This window comes from Rutilus rutilus (assembly GCF_951802725.1).
Source record: "Rutilus rutilus genome assembly, chromosome: 12".
Taxonomy (NCBI): domain Eukaryota; kingdom Metazoa; phylum Chordata; class Actinopteri; order Cypriniformes; family Leuciscidae; genus Rutilus; species Rutilus rutilus.
The window spans coordinates 34,629,148-34,648,360 of NC_140217.1; the positions used below are offsets into that span (position 1 = coordinate 34,629,148).

General features: G+C 36.9%; 1 protein-coding gene across 6 annotated transcripts in view; it reads right to left on the minus strand.

The window, feature by feature from the left end:
* The window catches only part of igfn1.1 (immunoglobulin like and fibronectin type III domain containing 1, tandem duplicate 1), a 28,122-nt gene extending 19,606 nt beyond the window's left edge, over nt 1–8,516 (minus strand). For 2 of the 6 annotated variants that reach the window (XM_084425051.1, XM_084425050.1), the window contains exons 1-2: nt 8,381–8,516; nt 1,717–1,804 (exon numbers count right to left, since the gene is read on the minus strand). In XM_084425051.1, coding sequence (XP_084281177.1) covers nt 1,717–1,765 — 49 coding nt within the window. In that variant the 5' untranslated portion in view covers nt 1,766–1,804; nt 8,381–8,516. The remainder of the gene's footprint in view (nt 1–1,716; nt 1,805–8,380) is intronic. The other 4 variants (XM_084425053.1, XM_084425052.1, XM_084425055.1 and 1 more) reach the window with 2 other exon arrangements.
* Nucleotides 8,517–19,213: the final 10,697 nt, after the last annotated feature.

The following is a 19,213-nucleotide window of genomic DNA, read 5'->3' on the forward strand; positions in this document are numbered from 1 at the left end:
TGAGAGTACAATAGACAAGACTAAAGAAAGAGCAGACAAACTGGGAAGGGAATAAAAGTGTAAGACCTGTTTCACACAGCATACATTAGCAGCAGTTTTTTATTCTGGCTACAGTATTCACTCTTTAGCCTATAGCTGTGAGTTTCTATGCAAATCATATTTCGGCTGAAAATATAGGATACTATAAACCATATTATCTGTTCTTTCTCAAATATGGATTTTTTGATTTACTGCAATATATAGCAAATTACATGAGTGAACATATAATCACTTACCAGTTACATTTAGTAAATCTGGCATGATTTGAGGGCGCTGTGGAATACTTTATTTTGATTGGTCAATCACGGGTTTCAGCGGTGATCTGTCATCCATGGCAACGCTGTATCCTCATCCAGTAACTGAAACTGTTTCTACTTTCATGTCTCGGGTCACATCAGTTATCAATTGTAGTGAACATCGACCCAAAGGTCTTGACATATTAATATTACTGCAGTGTTTGTCTGGTTGTTATCACTGATTGTACTGTACATTTTAATGGACTATTATTATTTATTTATTTTTACGAAAGTTTTAATATAATATATATGCACTTCTTTGCTTGCATTTGCGGAGTGAAACAGGCCTGTTTTGAATGTCCTGCAACTGATATATTATCACCCATCATAATAAAAAAGAAGGGGTTCATGAATAACATAAAATAAAAAAAAAGGAATACAAAATTAAATTAAATAAGGTAAAATAAATCCCCTCCTCAAAGCAAATGAAATAAATAAAGCAAGAATTAATCAAAGAAATAATCAAAGAAAATGAATGTTAAGTGGGTGGATTTGGTGGAAGTAAAAAAAAAATGTAATGATGTAAACTGGTTTGTTGAAACGTAAGAGCTGTGAGTTGTGCATACAGGTTTGAATCCTGCCTGGTTCATTTCCCCCGCTCTTCTTTTCTCGCTCTATTTACTGTCCTTCACAACACAGACACTTCACATTCAGGTTGGTTGATGGTCGTCCCTCGCATCCATGGTTACGCGATTCAAAGAAACCCAAGCTGAATGACAGCAAATGCTCACAGGGCTGTTTAGTGAGCTTCCAGATGAAGGGCACACTAGGCACTGATAAAGGCTCTGATTTCATAAGCCACATTCACAGCCTCTTCTTCATTTGCATCTTGTGCACAGTGGCCAGTTTCCAAACCCACAACCTACGACTTTAACCAGCTGTTTGATCGTTCATGTGTTTAAATAAATGTGTGTGGCTAGGTTAGATTCAACACTTGCTTTTATCTCGCTATCTTGCTCTTCTAACCCCTCAGGGACTTATATATTATTCACTTTGCCATGGAGAGGAGGTCATTAGATTTTTATCGGGAAAATCCGGCATTGCCTTTTAACACAGCTGCTTACCGTGGAAGAACTCTCGAAATGAGACTCATGTCCTATCAAGTGTGTCAAATTCCATTGCCATACTTTCATCATTATGAGTACAATGAAAACTGATTAACTAAATTACATCCTCTGTGAATAGTTACCAATAGAAAGAATTACACAACAAAAAAGGAGATTTTTTTTTCACCATCATCCGTGTTTCTCCACTAGCAAGTCTTCACGGAGAACATGGCTGGATTTGTTGTTTCAGTAATTCAGTAATAGAGCATTTGGATAAGGTTCGGTGCCGGTGTCAGCCTGCCATATGGGAGAGAGAACAATTATATTGTTCTTACCGCCTTGCCCGGCAGCAGTTGGATCTAAAACCTTGGCTTTTTTCATCATCTTGATGCAGTCCAATGGCTCAAGAATTCAGAAGTATCTCTGGGTAAGAGAAAAGCAATATGAAAGGTCAATTCAATTTCAGTCTTATTAAACATTTGGAGAGATTAAAATGTTTGCACGGGATGCAATTAGAAAATGTATGAAAAAGCTAATTTTATAAATCAATCAGTCTTCTGAAGAATTTATCCCCAGCAACTATTATTTGCACATTTAAATAACCTATTAAGTCCACACAGTTTAAGGAAAAGAGCAATTCAGGTGAAATAGGCACAAAGACGGAGCAAAGTAGGACGGCGGTTATCCCATCTGTTGGGATGTGATGCAGTGTGACAGTGCGGTGCATTATGTTCCATTAGAGAGGCTTTGGGCCTAGTCAGCAAAACCTCCACGGCTCTAGTCATTCATCTTTTCAAATCCACTCACATATACAGTTCAGATCCAGTCAGTGTGTCCTCACTAGTATACCAGCACTAGCATAGCACTAATATGGGATTTTGACATGTTCGGATTTAACTGTCTACTGCAGGGAGACAAATTGGCTTTGAGGAGGAGAGCTGAAAATATTTTACTGAGCATGTGTTCGAGATTTTTAGCATTGTTCCAAAAACTAGTGTATTGTATACTACCTACATAGGGGGTGTCACACATGATGTACAGTATGCATCCATTTGTGCTGTTTTAAATGTGTTTTCTTTGTGAATCTTTGACTCATGTGCACTGAGTTTCTAGACACTATGACAAGGTAGCTAGCTCCTTGTGAATAAAGTCCTTGAATGTAAAAGGGGCCTAAGGCAGCGTCCTAATTGAAATAAAACCTTATAAGTGACTGAATTGCTACCCTGCATGCCACACAAATAGTGCTTGTTGCGTTAATCACTCACAATTGATTTCAACAGAATTAGCCGTTAGCATGTTGCTAAGATAAAAGTCTATGCAATATATATCACACACCTTAATATTTCCGTAAAATAGGTCATTTTTAATTAAAGGGGCTATGTGTAGAATTCACAAACCCTTGAAATTAGTGACACCGGTTGTGGTTAAGAGAACTGCAGCCAGCAACCTATTGCTTGCGCTTGCATTCATGCTCCTTTTTTGCCTGTGTTTTGACCCGGAAATTCAGTGCTCTTTCAGAAGCGCCCCCTACCACATAACAGTGAAAACACGGAAAGACAGGAAATTCCGTCAATGGCGGGGAAAGAGTTAAGAAAGCATCTGTTCTCAGTGATGTGGATATGTTTGCACCAGCTCTGCAATTCACCGTCATCATGTCAAAAGATGAGGTCAATAAAATTACACTGTTATGATAGTTCAACGCTATCTCACGACCAATTCGTACGAATTCGTACGAATGATAAAAAGTTGGCTAATTCGTACTAATTCGTACGACCTCACTCGTACGAATTTGTACGATTTGTCTAAACCCACGTGATGGGTAGGTTTAGGGGCGGGGTCAGGGGTAGGTCATTCGTATGAATTCATACGAATTGGCCAATTCGTAAAATATGTACGATTTTGCAAAAATCGTACTAATTCGTACGAGTCAGGTCGTATGAATTCGTACGAATAAGCCACCTCGTAGAATTTGTACGTTTTCCCGTGAGATCGGGCTGGATAGTTTGATTATAAAGTATATTTGATTGAGACTATAGACTATATAGATCTGGTTATGTGTTTGAATTAATCCCTTTTCTTTGGAGGACATATTGACATTACAGTATATAATAGCTTTTTATGGCATTACGGCATTATCCTGAACATTGTAAGCATTCATTTCAATGCAAGGACACCTTGAACAGAAGAGAGACTCTCAGGAGCACGTGTAAACGTCACATCCTTTCAATTTTCCTGGCAGAAACATCCTTCAAAAAGTTACCTAGGATGTTCAAACGTTTTTAAGTTTTATTACAAGCTTTTTACACATTGCACCAAAAAAGTGATTAATCCATGAAAATTCTTTACATATTCTTAAAATTCCCTACTTGAAACAATTTTCATGAAAAGTTTTCAGTACTGAATAATATATTTTTTAAAATTCTTCACGCAGCTCATCGCAGTTCATTACAGGATTCCCTCATTGAAAGTTATTTTCTCAATGAAAGCTAAGTTTGGCCAAACAAGGTGAAACGGTGTCTAGGCAGGCAGTCGACTAGATTTTGGACAGAGCTTGTTTATTTGGAATGATCTTGTAATCTAGGGCCTTCAATGACTCTTGTCCTACTCTAGTCATTGACTCCTGCTAATGGTAGTCTCAATCTCATCTCCGAAACAGAACAACGCAGGTTGTTTTATGCAGTGGCTATCTTTTTTCATAAATAACTATGAAATTGCATTCTGTGCTACATCAGTCATCTGACCGAGTGGCATATTCCATACACAATAGCATGCTGATTGGCCTCTTATACACACTGCACAGAGCATAATGGGATATAAATGCAAGCGTTTTGTGGATCACAAGCTGCTGAAATCTGACGTTTGAGTGTCATCCTTCATGTGATTCATTGCACTCATCATTATGCACGGTTTGGCTTGTCATTTCTGTTGGCGTTAAACCTGCCAGCTATTATTTCAATTGGTTGCATCATGAATAACACTATGACAGTTGCTTCGGATACAAATTTTGCTAATAATTATCAGCCTCAATGTACTGAAGTAACACTTTACAATAAAGTTCATAAAATGAACTTGCATTAAGCATCGTGAACTGAAATGAACAGCATTTATTAATCTAGATCATTCATCTAGATTTAAATCTATTTATACCATTTAAAGTAGCATAAATTTAGCCTGGCTAACGTCAGACCTCGTCTCATTGAGACGTGGTCTGGGAACCACATGTTCATTTTCTCGTATTTGAGGCGTGGTTTACGAATGCCCAGAGCCGTTTATTGGGCGCTACTAATGTCTATCAAATGCGCCTGTACGTAGCTCATAGCCAATCGTTTCAATTATACCAGATGACGTATGTAGAGCGACAGAAATTCGACGAGGAAGAAGACGATGGGTCAGAGATTTATGTGTACACGATGGCGTTCAGCGACTAAACTACTTAGAACACTATCTAAGGCTGCATCGAAAGGTAACTTCGCGTCTGCTGCCATATTGGATCCATAGATATAAACAAAAGCCTAGCAGCGTGAATAAAATCCCGCTGCGCGCAAGGCAGCATGGGGAAACCCAGGCTACCATAAATTAGCATTATTCATGAATTATCTTATTAACAACAAACAATAGTATATTTATCTATTAAAATATCAACATAAACCTAGATTTATGAATGCTGTAAAAATATGTTGTTTATTGTTATTTGATGATACCTAAATGCATTACAATAAGGTTCAATTCATAAAATGAGTTAAAGTTTTACCAAAACTGCGATATCTATTATCCCACTGGTCTCACCTGGTGGGTCTGATAGGGTCACAGACTGCCATGAAAAAACATGGCAATGATAAAAGAAAAGTAACATTTATACTATGGTGTAGCAAAAAAATTATTATAATAATAATGACCATATAAGCTTTTAATAGGGAGGAGATTACATTTCTCGTATCTTTTGTTGTTCAACAGCTGTGCGTCCAGCCAAATACGTTATATTGGTGCAAATTCATCTTTCACTTAGTAGAAGCAGCCAAATTCAAGCACAGGTTGAGACATCACCCATTCTCAAAAACATGGACGAAATGACATAAGGTAGAACAAACTGGATCTAGACTATATTACAATACAGATCAGTTTAAGCGAGAGTAAACATGGATTGTGCCAACCACAATTTGTTTTGGGCATAGAGCACAAAACCATCAAAATTCAAGAGGCTTGTACAAAACAAAATGGTCAATTTCCCATAGTTTTGTATGAGAAATGCTTTCAGTTGTCCGGTGTAAAATCTGGCTGCTAGAACAAAATTATTGCACATTCTCTGATTACAGCACAAGGTCTCTTGGATTGGGTTAGGGACAAATTATCAAAAAGACAAATTATTTGAACATGCCAGTTTTCAGTAAGTCCTAAGCAGCCATTGGCTTCAGCTCATTTTGGAAAACGAGCTATCTAACCCTCCTGAGCAAAATACCCCGACACTGAAGCTTGCCAAGCTGAGGGTCTTCAGTTTACACGCAACCTGAGCTTCACACCACTCAGTGCAATCACATGCTTATATGGGGACAAGAAAGCACTTCATTTCACTGCCATCTTGGGCATTCTACTCCTAAATGTAGGTATATTCCCATCTTACTTAACAAATTAGTGGTTTATTGTGCAAAGTTCGCCTGTGTTAGTATAGCTTCCAGGGGTTTCCACCTGTATCTCAGATCAGAAGAACTGCTGCATAAAAGGAGACATTTTCATCGTGCTGAGAAACCGATGAGAAGTTATGAAGCATGAGAAGCCATGCTTCAAAACATAATTACATGCCAGCGGCAGGCCGTGCTGTATAGCAGTAATAACAGTGCATGAGTAAACTACCACTTCACACGACTATATGAAAAGCAAGTCTAATGACATGCTCAAGTTTTAAACTATACCACTAACCCTTTTTTTCCTTTCTGTGAATTGCCCTGCTGACATGTTTAGTAGGACACAGTCATTTGTCAAATTATAGGCTACTATGCCAGCCTAGCGCAGCCCTCGGTTGGCGCTAGTTATTTACATTTCGAGAAACCGGCGAAGTTCAGTAAGAGAACCACTTAATAGCATGCATATCATAATTGTACAATGTATTAGGTGACATTTATGCGAACACCAATGGGTAAGTTGTACTTTCGGCTTTGCCAAGGATCCTGTCTGAAATGTCTAAAATGACATTCTCTCTCCAAAATTGACACATTTTTAGAGGTATTTAACCGTCACGAGGAAATTGATAATAAAAATAAGTCTAATTTTCACAAAAGGGATTATTTTAGTAATCCCAGTATCTCAGCAGTGCATAAGTAAGTTTCTCAAACAGCACAGTAGCCAGGCATGCATTTAATCTACTATTGATGAGAGCATTGAGTCTATTTTTCCTTTTAGGGAAGGCTGGCAATGAGCCCCTCAGGTCTTAGATTGAAGCAACACATGTTTTAGGTGAGGAAATGAACACGTTATAAATCAGCCTGGTTGTCAGTACTTTATTTAGAGTACAGAAGATGCGATTCCACAGGGTGTTTAAGTGAGCAAAATGACTTTCAGTAATAGGCAAAGCCAATTTTGCTGTCTATCACCCTCCTATATTTCTCTGATTGGCGATAAAATCTCTTGCTCTGTCCTTTCAGCCTTTCCCAGTTAAAATGGCTCCTGTGGATAGACTCTCCAGGCTTCTCAAATGTCCCCATGCACCTCTTAAAATTCTGTGGCTCCCAGAAGACAACATTTAAAGATAAATGAATGTCTGCCAGTGACAAGCTTAACTGGTAAATAATAATTGCTGAGCCAATTTGTTGTTTATTTCCAGTTTCTATATTTCAGGAAGAGCTTTAAAATGTTCAGATGTGTTTTCAGCACTCCACCACAAAGCATCAATGCAGATGCCAGCATTAGGAGTTTTTGTGGATTCACTTTATAGTCACACTGAATATTTTAAAGCAACTCCCATAGACACACATTAAGATTTTATTGTTCCATAAGGTCTTGCTGCTTTTTTCGTACACAGCTTCTACTTCATTTCTGTCACATCAATATTTTTGTAAATTCTGTATCTTATATGTTTAATATGATATATTGAGGTTGTGTTTTTGAGAGTTATTAAGTAAAATTTGAATGATTCACATTCAAACCAGAACGTTGAAGCCAGGTACGAAATAGGCGCTATAGTCGCTTTTATAATCCAGATGTTCTTTATTAGTATCCCACATTATTGAACGTTACACCATTACTTGCATGCTTCCTCTGTTTTTTCCCCCACCATCGCATTTTTCATTACAATAGTATCTTTCGCATGATTTGTTAAAAACTCAAAAGCACTGAAAATGATCAGTTCACTAATCATTCATCAGAAGATCATTTTTATTATTTGAAATATGTTACATGGCACATCTGTCATGATGATTCAAAATCCCTCATGTACATTGGCTTCGTTTGATGTGATACTTGTATCTATAGTTAGAACATCTCTGCAACTGTTCTGATGTGACTTCATGCCACCTGACTAGTAGCTATCACAGATTCCAGAAACCCAAGTCGGGAAGACCAACTCGAACGATTCTGATGTGTGTCCACCAAATTAGTTGTAAGAAACTGCATTTAAAACATCTACAGTATGTTATGTCCAATAATGTTATGAGACTGTATAAAGCAAGTCTATAAACAGGGAGTAAGTCTTTAAACCAGAAGAAGATAATTTTAGAGTTTAGAGGTGTCAGAATTCAAAGTAACATGAGGTTGTCAGCTCTGCATTGTAAAAAACTCCTCAGGCGTTATATTAAGTCAAAGTACATTCATAGTTCAGTACACCCAACAGAGAGGAAAACTTAGTTTGTGTTCCGTAGAAAACATACAAGTGTCTGTTCAAGGTACACCGGGTGGCGAGAGACTGTGGCACAATACAAAGGTATGAAGCTCTTATTGTTTTCTTGTTCTTTGTGCATGTCTCTCAGTTCTGTCACAACAACAACAAAAAGGCTATAAAAAAATCCATACCTGTTCACAGTTCTCTGTGTCCTCTCTTGCTTCTTTCAAAGTGCTCTGGCCTCTTCTGATATTTGAGTGCTGCTTCCAAGTTGTCCAAGGTAATAAATCCAGTGTGTGTGTGTGTGTGTGTGTGTGTGTGTGTTGTTCCATGTATTCAACCTTGGCTTCCGCCAAAAGCAAGTTCTCCTATTGGAAGGGAGGGTCTCTGGGAAGAATCCTCATTCCTGTTGACACCTTACTGTTATGAAATGACTTTTGAAATGATTTCATCTTGATCTTACCTGGGAAGTGTACCCAGTCATAGTTTTACTTCAGACTGACAGTCAAATACCGGAATGAATTGTCGAATTGGGTTTATTTGAGGCTGTATGCCTCAATCAGCACTGATTAACTCAATAGTAAAAAAAAAAAAAACTGATATCTCAACAGTGTGGTTGATGTTTCTGCTCTTTAATTCCTTGTCATTTTTTTAAAGAAATCATTTGCAATACAACTTGGCAAAAACAATATTTGATGACACTGATAAAAATGATTCATTTTATGTACCGTTAGCTGCACAGAGAACATGTTGTGATAATACAACAATACAAGCACCACTGGTGGTTTTTCAAAACAATCACAGATTTTAAAACATCATCTTTTTCAAAGTCCTATTTTTTACAAGCTGCTTTCTAATATATCATCAGTGATCATTCAGTGAATCAAGCTGCAAAGCCCATTATAAGGAAGAGGAGAAGACATTTACTGTTGCTCATATTTTTTAAAAATAAAGGGTTTTTTTTATAATACTGTAGTATTTTTATAGTTCTTTACACTGAGAAAATAATGGTTATTTTAAGAACTGTTCACTGAAAGGTTGTTCATCCAAAATGGTTCTTCTATAGCATTGCTGTAAAAACCTGCTTTCTTTTGTGAAAATCTTTATTTTTTAAGAGTATAAAGAACCTTTAGTGCAATGGAAAGGCTCCATGGATGTTAAAGGTTCTTTGTGGAACCGTAAATGCCAATAAATAACCTTTAATTTTGAGTGATGCTCCTAATTTTTTTTTTTTTTTTTTTTTTTTTGCAAAATCCTAATAGTTATTTTTTTATGCAAAAAATATCCCAGATTTGTTTGGTCTAAGACTTTTGGACTTTATGCACGTATCTTATATATGTGACATAACATTATGAAGCAGCCTTGAAAAAATAGCCAATCATAAAATACATGACATTATTATTTTACATAATTATATTCATTTAGTAAACAATCCCCTAGGCAATTATGTTTGTGAGTTTATCATTTGGTTACAACCATGGAGTGGAGCACAGATAGGTGTTAGGAAAGATACACTCCTCTCATTTCAGCCAGATAAAATAGGCATTTGTGTTAGAACATAAATATAATCTCCTCCATAATTATCAGCATGTGTTTATGGCCACATTTTTAGATGTAAAAAGTATAGTGTGCATTAGTGTGTCCATGTTAGTTTGTCGATACTCATGTTTCACTGTAATCTCCTTGACATTCTCTGCGTTCAGCTCCTGTGCACTTGGAATTAAACCCAACTAATAAACCACTGAATTGCGAGTGTAAGGGCTTGGATGTTCTGAATAGCAGAACCATGTGAAGGCTGACCTGGAGCACACATGGTAAAATGTGGGAAAAGATGGCTAATCCTCTTGGAGTCATGAACGACAAAGGCCACTGGGTCACGAGTTTTTATTACCTTCTCATTAAACTGCACCATGGCCTTGCTGCTAAGTCTACAAATGGAAGCAGGACGAATGGGTATTGGATAACATTGTGCACTGAGCAAAGTTATGTAGGAATGTCTACAGTGAAGAAGCGTGTTCTTTGTTGATGAGTGAGTGATTGATTGTTATTCGGCGCTCAGTTACAAATCGTACATATTGACCTTTTTCAGATTTCCGGGTTTGAGCGGAAGTCGGCATAGTTGCATAAACTTCCATAGCGGTGTATGAGAGACTACATATAGTCAAATTATATAGCATATATCATATCATATATCATATAGCATTTGTTGTGTTCCCAATAGTGTTTTCACAACTTTCAAAAAGAGGGAAAAAATAGAGATGCAAAGGTAATATAAATAGAAAGTATAGTGTTACATAAAAAAAAAAAAAAAAAATTAAAGGTGCAATAGGTGTTTCTCTACAGATTTTTTTGTTTTCTTTTTGTTATGCTGGTTGAAAGTCTCCTCATATCCTGATAGCAATCACTGTGTTAAGCAGTCTAAATTTATTTTTATAAATGTATTACCTGTGTTCATGTGTTTTGGAGGAGGCGTGGCTTTGGTTGGCGATTTGCAGGGAGGGTGGGATCGTATGCTTTCAATGCTAGAAGGCTAAAGTTAGCATTTCCCAGATAAAATATGACTAACTTAGCAGGATTTACGACTCAACTTTGCTGATGACTGTTAAAACGCAGTATCACCGTCTGTGAAAGAGGTCCATTGTTTTCACATAGAACAAATTAGTTCAGAAGACTGCATCGAATGAACAATAGCTGAACAGTAACTGCACTTGTCTTGAGGAGTATTATTATTTGATGACATAAAAAACCTTAAAGTTTGACACTAAAACCATGTATTTTCCTTTTTTCTCTTTAATACACATCAACCCCCATGAAAGGGGGGTGATGATGTAATCCTCAGCTAGAAAAACATATGACCCTTTCACATATTTGTCGGACATAGCCAGACCTTCAGACTGACTGCAGAAGGTCTGGAAACCATATCAGATTTCATTGGCCAAGGACTGCCCATGAGGACGAGCAAAGCAACCTATCACAGTTCATTTTGTTTAGCGTCATGTTTAGGTGTGATGTCCCTAAAATAACAAGTTTGGAAGTTTACTGCAACAATGTGAACTTCACATACTTTTGAAAATCCAGCATTTAGTTGATCCTAAGCGTTCATTGTTACAGTTGTAAACACGATGGTATTCTTCTTCAATGAGAGGTTTGGAGTTAAAACGGCTTTGTTTCCAGGTGGAACGTTAAAGAACTCGACACACACTTCTCCCCGGAAATCCTGGAGAATTCAACCAATCAGATGACGACTGATTGAAACTCCAGCAGTGTTTCCCATTTTGTGTGCCATATGCATCAGACGTTCAGCCAACGGTCCGTGGGTGTTTCCCTAGCCATTGACTGCGTCCATACTCTCCTCTTTCGCTTTCTCCCTGTTTTTTTTTAGCGCACATAAAAAACACAATTGGCAAAGTGTGATTCATCTTGCTCTATTTGTTTACCACTAGCGCATGCTGATGATGTTTTATCCTTCTGTACTAACACTACGACTGAATGGTGCCAGTCTACATACATGTCGTACTCAAGTTTATTAGATCAATGTCGTACATTGTAATTTGTAATGATCTTATAGGATTGCCGAAATCGCACACACTGTAGCAGGCATAAAACACACACTCATTGTGACCCATTTGACAGATGCATAATTTTATGGTAACAGCCTGAACCTGTGACGGACAATTACAATACAGTGAAATAATAAACTACTATTACCAATTATCTAGCCCTCAAAACATGAATAAAAATGAATCATAACTTGAACCTAGAACTGCAGTCTTAGTTTTTCTCACATTTGACAAAGTTCATGTGTCAAATGTGCCAATTAAAATGTGACTGTGAAACAGATTGTCTGTAACTAAAATTTTGCTACTGTATATAGCCTAATATTAATGCTAGAAAACCAATGCTTTGCACTTGGCAAAGATTATTTTGTTCATGGAAGCACTAATACTCTATGCAACAATTTGCACCATATTACTGTATGTTAAACATGTAATGAACATAATATTTGCACCTTCAGTGATGCTTTGCATTTGGTTTACAAGTTTCCATTTATACAGTATATGACGATCTCTAACGAGTGAACACAGCTGGCGGTCCTGGTAGTAAATGAGCAATGCTCAGTGAATTACAGCATTGCCCTACACACTGAATGCCATGTTGCACGACTATAATATTCTGCATTGTTGTCTCTGTTGTATTCTGTTCTGAAGTTCAAAAGGAAGTAATACACGGAATGCTGCAAGAAGTTAACTATGATTTTTAATTAATATATACATCCGTTATAGACTATCTAACAGAATATGTCGATTTTTGCATTAAATGACTAATGAGAATACATATTTAAAGACATTTTTGTTACTTATTATGTCAAACTGTATTGTTTTAATATATTAAGGAAATAAAACAGATGTGATTTTTTGCATGAATTAATAAAAAAGAGTGGACAACATAATATGCAACTTGTAATTGTCTTGATCCGGAATTATTCTCTATCTTGAACCGCCTCACTTGTTAATTAATTAAAACATCGTTAGGAAATGAAAAAGTCAATTATTTTTTCCAGGGTGTTAATTTGTGGTGCATGTGCAAATGAGGATGGAAGTGGAAAAAGTCGGATTTCAAGGTGTTAAGCAATCTGCAAATAAAGTGATTAGCCATGCACATTTTTATCTGGATTAAATAACAAAGACAAGTCATTACAAGAAATGTATTTCAAAGCAGACAAATATTTGTGAACTAGGAATATAGTGGTTATATGAGACAAGCTTTATCACTTTTGATCAGTCCAACATACACTGTATAATTCAACCACCGCTGCATGTCTAAATCTTGTGCCATGTTCTGAAGGTCTCCTTTCTAGACCTAATACATATAATAAAAATAATAATAATACAAAACACTTCACAATAAGGTTCATTAGTTAACTACATTAGTTAGCATGAACTAATAATGAACTGCACGTAATATACAGCAAATTTATTCATCTTTGTTCATGTTAAAGGGATAGTTCACCCAAAAATGAAAATTCTGTCATCATTTACTCACCCTCAAGTTGTTCCAAACCTGTATGAGTTTCTTTGTTCTGCTGAACACAAAGGAAGATATTTGGAAGAATGTTTGTAATCAACAGATCTCGGTCCCCATTGACTTCCATAGTAGGAAAAAAATATACTATGGTAGTCAATGGGGACCGAGATCTGTTTGGTTACAAACATTCTTCCAAATATCTTCCTTTGTGTTCAGCAGAACAAAGAAACTCATACAGGTTTGGAACAACTTGAGGGTGAGTAAACAATGATAGAATTTTCATTTTTGGGTGAACTATCCCTTTAATTTCAACATTTACTTTATTAAAATCTTGTTAACATTATTAATGCACTGTGAACTAACATGAACAAACAATGAACAGCTGTATTTTTATTAAATAATGTTAATAAATACAGTAACAAATGTATTTCTCATTGCTAGTTAATGTTAGTTAATACATTAACTAATGTTAACTAATGAACGTTATTGTAAAGTATTACCAATAATATTATTAACACACAAAGTAAAGTAAATGATCTTATTTAAATGATTTAAAGTCTATGCTTTAGCAAGAGAGAAAGGTCAGGCATATACTGAGACCAGATTTGATTTGATGGTGGTGATCTGAGAACCACGTTTTACTCAACTGCGAACCCAACATGTGGATTTTATTTAGCCTCCTCCATCACATGCTCTCACTCATCAACACTTTTCCCAATTTGACAACCTGTCAGCACTTCAGTCATTTCCCTTATTTGTTTGTGTTTGATCATCCACACCCCCTCTTGTTCTATAAAAATAGATTTATTTGCACCATCATCTGGACTGTAACAGCGATATGGCATGTTTTTTTGTTTTGTTTTCTCACTAGCTATATGGAACTGATTTTGAAATATAATTGAGTCTTCATAACTGAAGTCACGAGCAAATTTAAACAAAATGATGCAGCACTCATGATGCTTTCTGATGTTTTATTTTTGCTCCAATGGCCCAGAAAATCAAAATTTTGCGGCGAACAACTATACATAAACCTTTATTTTACAGCTAATGTTTGCACGGTTCATGCCTCCCAGGAAGCAGTTGGTTTTCTAGTTAGTCGTTGTAGAGAGTCTCGATGAGTTGTAAGCAACTGTTAGTGTGACATCACTCTCAAACCCTTCAAGTGGCAAAAGTCACCAACTGAAGCCCTAACACGGCACCCCTGATTTACAGCACCTTCAAGGCAGCCATTCCAGCACAGCTTGCACAGAACACAACTCCAGACAACATGTAAATCAGCAGTTATTTTTAGAGAAGACTGGCTGTGGAGAGGTTACTGGAAGGTGGGAAAAGTTTGTCACTTACACATTGCGTCAAGGTAATCCAGATCTATTGACACCCCATGAGGTTCTCGTCATATAATTGTAGCCCGTTTATGGAAATTGATGCATAAAAACACTTTAAACGTTGCAATAACAGTGCGATTATAATAAATCATGTTTATGCTGATTTTGTACCTCAAAATCATTTTGATGTTGCTCTAGTTCCAGGTTGAAGTTGGCAGTTCAACAAGGGCCAGCAGGGGTCAAATCGAGCCGAAACGATCCGGAACAGCATTCTGGCGCCTTCGATGAGAAATTATATTTTTGGTTGTTTGTTTGTGTAATCTAATCCATCCATGTATGCTCCAGGCCAGTTTTTGTATGACCCAGTATACAATTTCTGTTCCCATTTATCGAGTGTACAACGTTTTGGTCTATTAATTGCTGCATGCAGATGGGTATTTACAAAACACTTTAGCTAAATGTGCCTTTTTGTTGATGATTTTAATGTTCCCTCACCTCCAAAATTACACATTTAAACACAGTATACGAGTTTCCATCACCATCTCAGATATGACCGGACAACTTTTTGGAGTGAGCAAGAAACCCTTCCTATAAACAACATTAATGAGATGTGAGATGACGTTTGTTCTAAGCCTTTTTGGGAAGAAATAACAGCATTCTAAATGTATGTTGTTGTGCAGAGGACATGCTAAAGTAGGTTTTTTTTAGACTGATGATCACAGTGTTTGGGGAGAAAATAGCATATGTGCGTAATGAAATGCCAACAGGTTATCTGTGAATTTCAGCTCACGGGGATACATTTTTAGTTAATCAGTTGGAATTGCTGCATCTTGCAGTTATAAATATGTCATGTCGCGCATGCAAATATTAATTTCCAAATAAGATGATTCATCATGATAATCTGTAAATACCAATCTGTCCGTAACAGTTTAACTGATGATCTTACAGCATAACCAACTGATGATTTTGATAACAAACACTATACTATATCTTAGAGGGAATATATACAGTATTTTAGGCACCAATTAAAATCAGAACCTGAAATCTTATTTTGGTTTTTCAGACTGGATTAAATTCTTGTTTGTTTAAACCGCTGCATGGAAATTGCCACAGGCGGCCCTTTTTTGCTGTATCGCAGAGAAACTTGTTTTTTATATTTTGTACTCATGCCTGTGCTAACTTCTCAGTGGTGTGTTTATGTTGGAAATCTAGTTCAAGAGTCTATTAACCAGCTCTCCCATGGCTAAATGATAACCAGTGCAGGGTATTAGACGGCTTCCAGCAGGTCAAGGCCTGATTCATTTTAAGTCACTGTGTGTGGGAAAATGAATTGCTTCCAAAAATCAATCACATGGCTACCACTGTTTTATATTCTTCCACATTCACATTTGACATTGCCAGGTGCACTCGCAGTATTCTTAAAACAGAAAACTTGCATAAAACTGCAATAAATATTTAAAAACCAGAGCAGTGAAATTAACACTAAGCTATACAAACATAAATTGTATATTGTTTCTATGTAATAAACATCTTGAAATCAAGTTTTATATGTATCCATAATATTTATTTCATTTTGTTGTTACTTAAATATGTAAATATATACATATATGCTTATATTTGCAATAAACGCAAGACATATTATTTCATTGTTATTGTTATTTCAATTTTGTCGCTATAATTAAACATTTGTGCATATTTTGCAATAAATAAGATATATTGTCTATATCTTTATTTCTTCATTAATCATTTATTCTTTATTTAGATTTCAACACCTTTAAATCAGTTGTTTTGTTTATCCATTGTACCTTTCCCTCATTGAAGCTTGAGGACACAGTCTTTGTCTTTTTGTCTAATTTTCAATATGTTTTTGCTTCAAATCAAAGTTTATAATGTTGTAATTCAGTTTGTATCTGGTTGGTTTAGTTTGTGACTTGATGCACTTTATATATTGTTGCAGAAGCACCAACACTAACAAGGAAACAGCTTCTTTTTTTGCACGTCGAGTTAATTTTAAGTCTGCTATTGTTGAGTACAATCAACTTGGATTTTTAAGTTATTTCAACTTAAATTACATTAAACTGACGAAGTATGTAAGACATATGGTGTCATAAGTTATTGACTAAGTTAATTTTTTTTAGTGTAGGGATAAATAAATATATTTTGAACGTTTATAATGTTTGGCAGTTATGACCTTTTCTGTCATTACATTCATTCCCAATGGATGCAAGGCTTTTTCACACAGGACGCATATATTCAGAGCAGAAGCTACACACACCCATTGTGCTCTCACACTGCCAGTGTTTCTAGCTTGCAACTGAACCTGATCATGAAGTCCTACATTAGGTTTTTGCAAATTTATGAGTACATTTTACAGTTTGCATTCTGTAAAGCACATCTGAGTGACTAGCAGTGACCGAGGTGAGTGGAGCGTAGCTCTGAGTCAATTGTATAATCCGAACAAATATTACCCTGATCTTCACTTTGAAAGCTGACACCAGAACAACCCCAACCTTGAACTCTGCCCAAAAAGCCTGACACATTACTAAGAGGAATGGCATATCACGAGTACCATATAAACGACTGATCGCGTGTATTAGGTTTATATTAAGCCTGCAGTGCTGCAGTTGCCAGTCACTCCAAATCCACCTGGATGTACTATCAGTGGAGTCTTCATTAGAGAGAGAGAGAGGAGTGAGTGAGTGGCCTGAATGGTATTTTCTGTACATCATGTGATCTGTGAGGGGAGGTTGAGCCGGGTGGGGGAGGTTGAGCCGGGTGGGGGAGGGGCGCTGAAAACCGAGACGTCTCTATTTACAGCTGCAGTCGATATATGCTTCAATTTCACCCGTATCCAACAGCTAATCGGCGAGCTATTTGCCTCGCGCTCAATGTGTTTTTTCGTACATTCTCGTGTTACCCATTAGGCAAGGCGGTTTCCCCGTCTCCTCCTAATATTCAGTGTCCTTGTTTTTTTTGTCCTGTCTCTTTCTCTCTCTAGGTGTAACACCAATAGCAGGTTGTCGACTGTGAATTCTTTAGGTCTTAAGCCAGAATCTTGCAAACACAGTGTCTTCTCTGTTGACTTGACCCTACAGCCACTGGTGCACTCGTGACGTCCAATTAATGGCACTAGATCCTGTGTTACAACGTGAATAAATACTTCTTAAAGGTGAAAGTTTACCGGGACTTGCCTTGGCTGCATGTCAGCGGTGAATCAACACAGTCTTGTGATAAAGCGGACAGCCTGGGAGTATTATAGGCCTGGAATTCTTCAAGCCTGGTGAGTCAAAGCTCCAGTCTGCAAGGCTGTAAACCAGTGGACATGCAACCTCGAGGGGCTTAATATTCAATTTTGATGTATGTGCTAGAATTACTAGACGACAAATGGACTATATGATGAATGTACTGTAAATACTGTACTGTAAGAAGATAAATATACTGTGCATAGTGCCAACAAAAAGAATCGCATAACAGTGGGATACATAAGCTGTACAGTGTTTTTATGTAACACTTTTTTAATAATATATGATCTGTCTGTCTGTCTGTCTGTCTGTCTGTCTGTCTATCTATCTATCTATCTATCTATCTATCTATCTATCTATCTATCTATCTATCTATCTATCTATCTATCTATCTATCTATCTATCTATCTGTCTGTCTGTCTGTCTGTCTGTCTGTCTGTCTGTCTGTCTGTCTGTCTGTCTGTCTGTCTATCAACTTGAACTATATAAAATGTTCAACAACCAAAAAAAACCCTCATTATTGAAGTTTAACAGATGTGGTCATTATGAATTTTCATTGTTTGAAAAACAGCTGAGATTATGACAGAAAATCTTTGAACGTAAAATCGAGAGCTATAGATACTCCTATCTCATAACATATAAATATGTTAGTTGTTCACTAATACCTTTTTAATACCTTTTGCTTTCTAGTCCTTATGGCTTCTATTGACGTCTTACAGAACAAGTTAACTATTTTGTAATTAGAACTCATTTGATCTTTTGGAATTCAGTGTGAACATGATTCAGATTGATTCAGATCTTTTGACATTTTGCAAGTTGTGCCCAACTATAAGGCATCAATGGTCCGTGAAAACAAATGTTTTTAATTACACCAGCAATTTGGTCGCTTGCTGGTCTGTATCATGCATTTTGCACATTACTCAGACATCTATTTCCATCTTTCAACTTGTGTAAATTAACACTGTCACAACACCAACATGGAGTAATTTGCAGTGTACAGCTCCCTAATCGAGATGTGATTACCGTTTATATCCCCTCGGGATCGGTGACAAGTGCACTGGTCAAAATTACACACTCTCAATCTGCTGACAAGTAAAAAGCAAGAAATTACACCAGATACTTGGGTGACAAGCTGGAGACTGGCTGTTAATCAGAGCAAGTGTGGTTCGCTGGTAATCAATCAAACAGCTGTGCAGTGTGTTTACCCAGAGGCACTGGGTGTACACTGGCACACTGGCCTCCCAGGGCTCTGACACAGCACTACACTCTGGATTCCCCACAGGGCAAAACATATTATATTGACAGTGCTTATTGCTTCATCAAACCCACCACATTTGTCATTAGATGCGAAATATAATTACATCAGATATTACGTCTAAGACAAGTCTACTTGACATCTGTGTGCTGCAGACTCAAAAACATGGCGATTTTA